The sequence below is a fragment of the Elephantulus edwardii genome, unplaced genomic scaffold (genome assembly GCF_000299155.1).
Source record: "Elephantulus edwardii isolate Elephantulus edwardi_28Jun2011 unplaced genomic scaffold, EleEdw1.0 scaffold00371, whole genome shotgun sequence".
Taxonomy (NCBI): Eukaryota; Metazoa; Chordata; class Mammalia; order Macroscelidea; family Macroscelididae; genus Elephantulus; species Elephantulus edwardii.
The window spans coordinates 664,351-667,238 of NW_006400121.1; the positions used below are offsets into that span (position 1 = coordinate 664,351).

The following is a 2,888-nucleotide window of genomic DNA, read 5'->3' on the forward strand; positions in this document are numbered from 1 at the left end:
AAACTTTCATCATTTTAAGGAAGGTTCTGCCTTGTGTTAATGAGCTGCACTGTCAATATGAAGTTACGCAGTTCAAGACCACCAAATGCTTCATGGGAGAAAGATGGACAATCATCTCCCACGCAATTTACTGCGCCTGAAAACTCACTGGGGTGTCAACTATGAGTCAGTTCTGACTAGACAGCGCACACCATCACCACTGTGAGGTAAAAGAAATTAAACAAAAATTCTCTACCTTGATAATTCTCTGCCTTGATAAAATCAAAAACAAATTATTATCTCCAATCTAATTTTTTCATATGTCATTAAAGACAGCAACATTACCAACAAAAATTCACCAATGATTACACTGAGTATTGAGTTTAGGAGTGATTGATATTTTTTCTTTTTAATTTTAAAAGTAAATACTTATTAATAAAATTGCATAAGCTTATAAAAATAACAGTAGCCATTTGGCTGATAATTTAACCTCATAATTTACATTAACAATATAAAACTATACAGTATACTGGTTAGTTTTCCAAGGCATATATTTTAACTTATAATGGCCAGGACGTACAAAGTCACAAGTAATAAAAAGCACATCCTTTGACAATTCAATTGCAAAATCAAATCAAAGTATAGATACACAAAGTAATAAACCCAGAATCTGGTTAAACTTATTAACTCCTCAAAGAATGTTAGTGTTATACACTGGATATTTTAAAACTGCATTTCTTCTGAAATTCTTCAAAAAAACCTAAACCAAAACTACTCTTAAGCTAATTTCAACTCATAGTAAATCTATTGACTCAGTAGAAATGCTTTTACAGGGTTTCCAAGGCTGTATATCTTCATGGGAGGAGACTGCCACACCTTTCTCCCTTAGAGTTACTAGTGACTTTCAGTTAGCAGTCAGGCACTTTAATTACTGAGCTATCAAGGCTCTAAATTTACCCTACTATCATCCTAAACTATAATCCAAAGTGCAATTAGCTCTAATTACTGCAAAGAAGTCAAAGGTCTGAAATTAAATTTCATTTACCTGGTACAGGCTGTGCTCCTATTTTTTGAGATGTTTTTAGACAAAATTCTTCAGCAATAAGCTTAGAATAAAGAAAGAAAAAGAAGTCACAAAAGTGTTACACTTCCAAAATAAGTATTTTCTTATTATCAAAGTATATCTTTTCTCTTTTCAGTTATACTGACCAATCTAAACAAAAAACTCACTCTCAAAACAAGTCAAATTTTACTCATAGCAGCCCTACAAAATAAAGCATAGACAGTCGTATGGTTTTCAATCTCTGTGTGTGTATATGTGTGCATAAAATTATGTTTGGGTGAGGGTTTATAGAGCAAAATACTTTTCTATTCAACAATTCATACTTTTTTTTTTTTAACTGCAAACGCCACTGTGTAATAACACTTTTCCCACTCCAGGTCTTTACCATTTCACTTCCAGGCTTCTGAGTTTTATCTCAGCAAATTCTGTTCTTTTGTGACTCCAAATGGCTTCTTGTTCTAACAAATGGATACTTCTTTGGTGATGCTGTTCACTTTACAGACCTAGTACTTGGCTGAAAGTTAAGCCATGGGGTGACTTCGGCTCAAGGCTTGAAAGATGTGATCTCAGTAGTCTGCTGTTCAGTGCCTTTCAACTCTTAACAGCTCTATGAACAACAAAAGTGAATCTTGTCCTACCCTGTGCTATCCTTATCGACCCTAACACATCTGAGACCATTGCCACAGTTACTGTATAAATTCAGCTCGCTAATAATCTTCCTCTCTTTTCCTGATCGTCAATCTTTCAAAGCATGATGTCCTGTTCTAAGGAATAGCCTCTCCTAGCAACATGCCCAAAGTATGTGAGATGAAGCTTTACCATCCCTGCTTCTATGGAGAACTCTAGTTGCACTTTCTCTAAAACAGACTATCTTTTTTGGCAGTCCACAGGATATTCAACACTTCAACCTCACAACTCCAAGACGTCAATTCTTCTTTTGTCATCCTTATTCACTGTTGAGCTCTCAGATGCTTCTCAGGTGACTGGAAAGATGACGGCTTGAATCACGCACTCCTTAAACTGACATCTTTGCTTGTCAAGACTTTAAAGAGGTCCCTGACTGCAGACTTTCCCAATGTTCTTTCTCTGTATCTCCTCACTGTTGGTTTCAAAATATTTATTGTGGATCTAAGTAAGAGGAAATGATTGACAATATCAATTTTACCTCTATCTATTATGATGATAACTACTGGTCCAGTTGTTGTTAACTACTGGCCCAGTAGTGAGGATTTTTGTTTTCTTGATGTTGAAATATAACCCATATTGAAAGACTGATCTTCTGCAACAGGTGCCTAAAGTCTTATTCATTTTCAGCAACCAAGGCTATGTTATCTACAGCTGCTGTAAGAGAAATACAAGTAGATGGCTTTGACAAATAGAAAGCTATTTTCACACAGTTTAGGAGGCTAGAAGTCCAAATTCAGGACACCAGCTTCAGGGGAAGGCTCTCTCTTTATGTCAGTTCAGGAGGAAGGTCCTTAATTCCTTCAGTATCTGTAGGTTCAGCATTATGTGGAGACTCTGTGTGTCCTGGTCCTACATACTGCCAGAGTTCTTCTGCAAGAGTTCTTGTGCATTCAAAAGGACCCACTTTCTTTTTTTTTCTTGATGGTACTGAAGTCTTCCTTCGTGGTTTGCTTTCCTCCCCCTTCACTTCATGTAAAACATGTTACAGAGCACACTCAAACAAAACTTTCTTGACAATGGATGGCTTCACCATCCTTGTTTCAAGAGAGCACTCTGGCTACACTTCTATGCCTTGGAAAACATGCAGTCAAAATGCTCCCTGGAAGCAAGACTACTGATGCTTCATCTCACATAGCTTGGGCTTGTTGCTGGGAAAAAC

General features: G+C 36.7%; 1 protein-coding gene across 1 annotated transcript in view; it reads right to left on the reverse strand.

Annotated features, from left to right (window-relative positions):
* Nucleotides 1-2,888, reverse strand: part of NEK1 (NIMA-related kinase 1) — a 229,495-nt gene that overhangs the window by 190,791 nt on the left and 35,816 nt on the right. Inside the window, exon 9 of the mRNA XM_006902136.1 lies at nt 1,025-1,085. Coding sequence (XP_006902198.1) covers nt 1,025-1,085 — 61 coding nt within the window. The remainder of the gene's footprint in view (nt 1-1,024; nt 1,086-2,888) is intronic.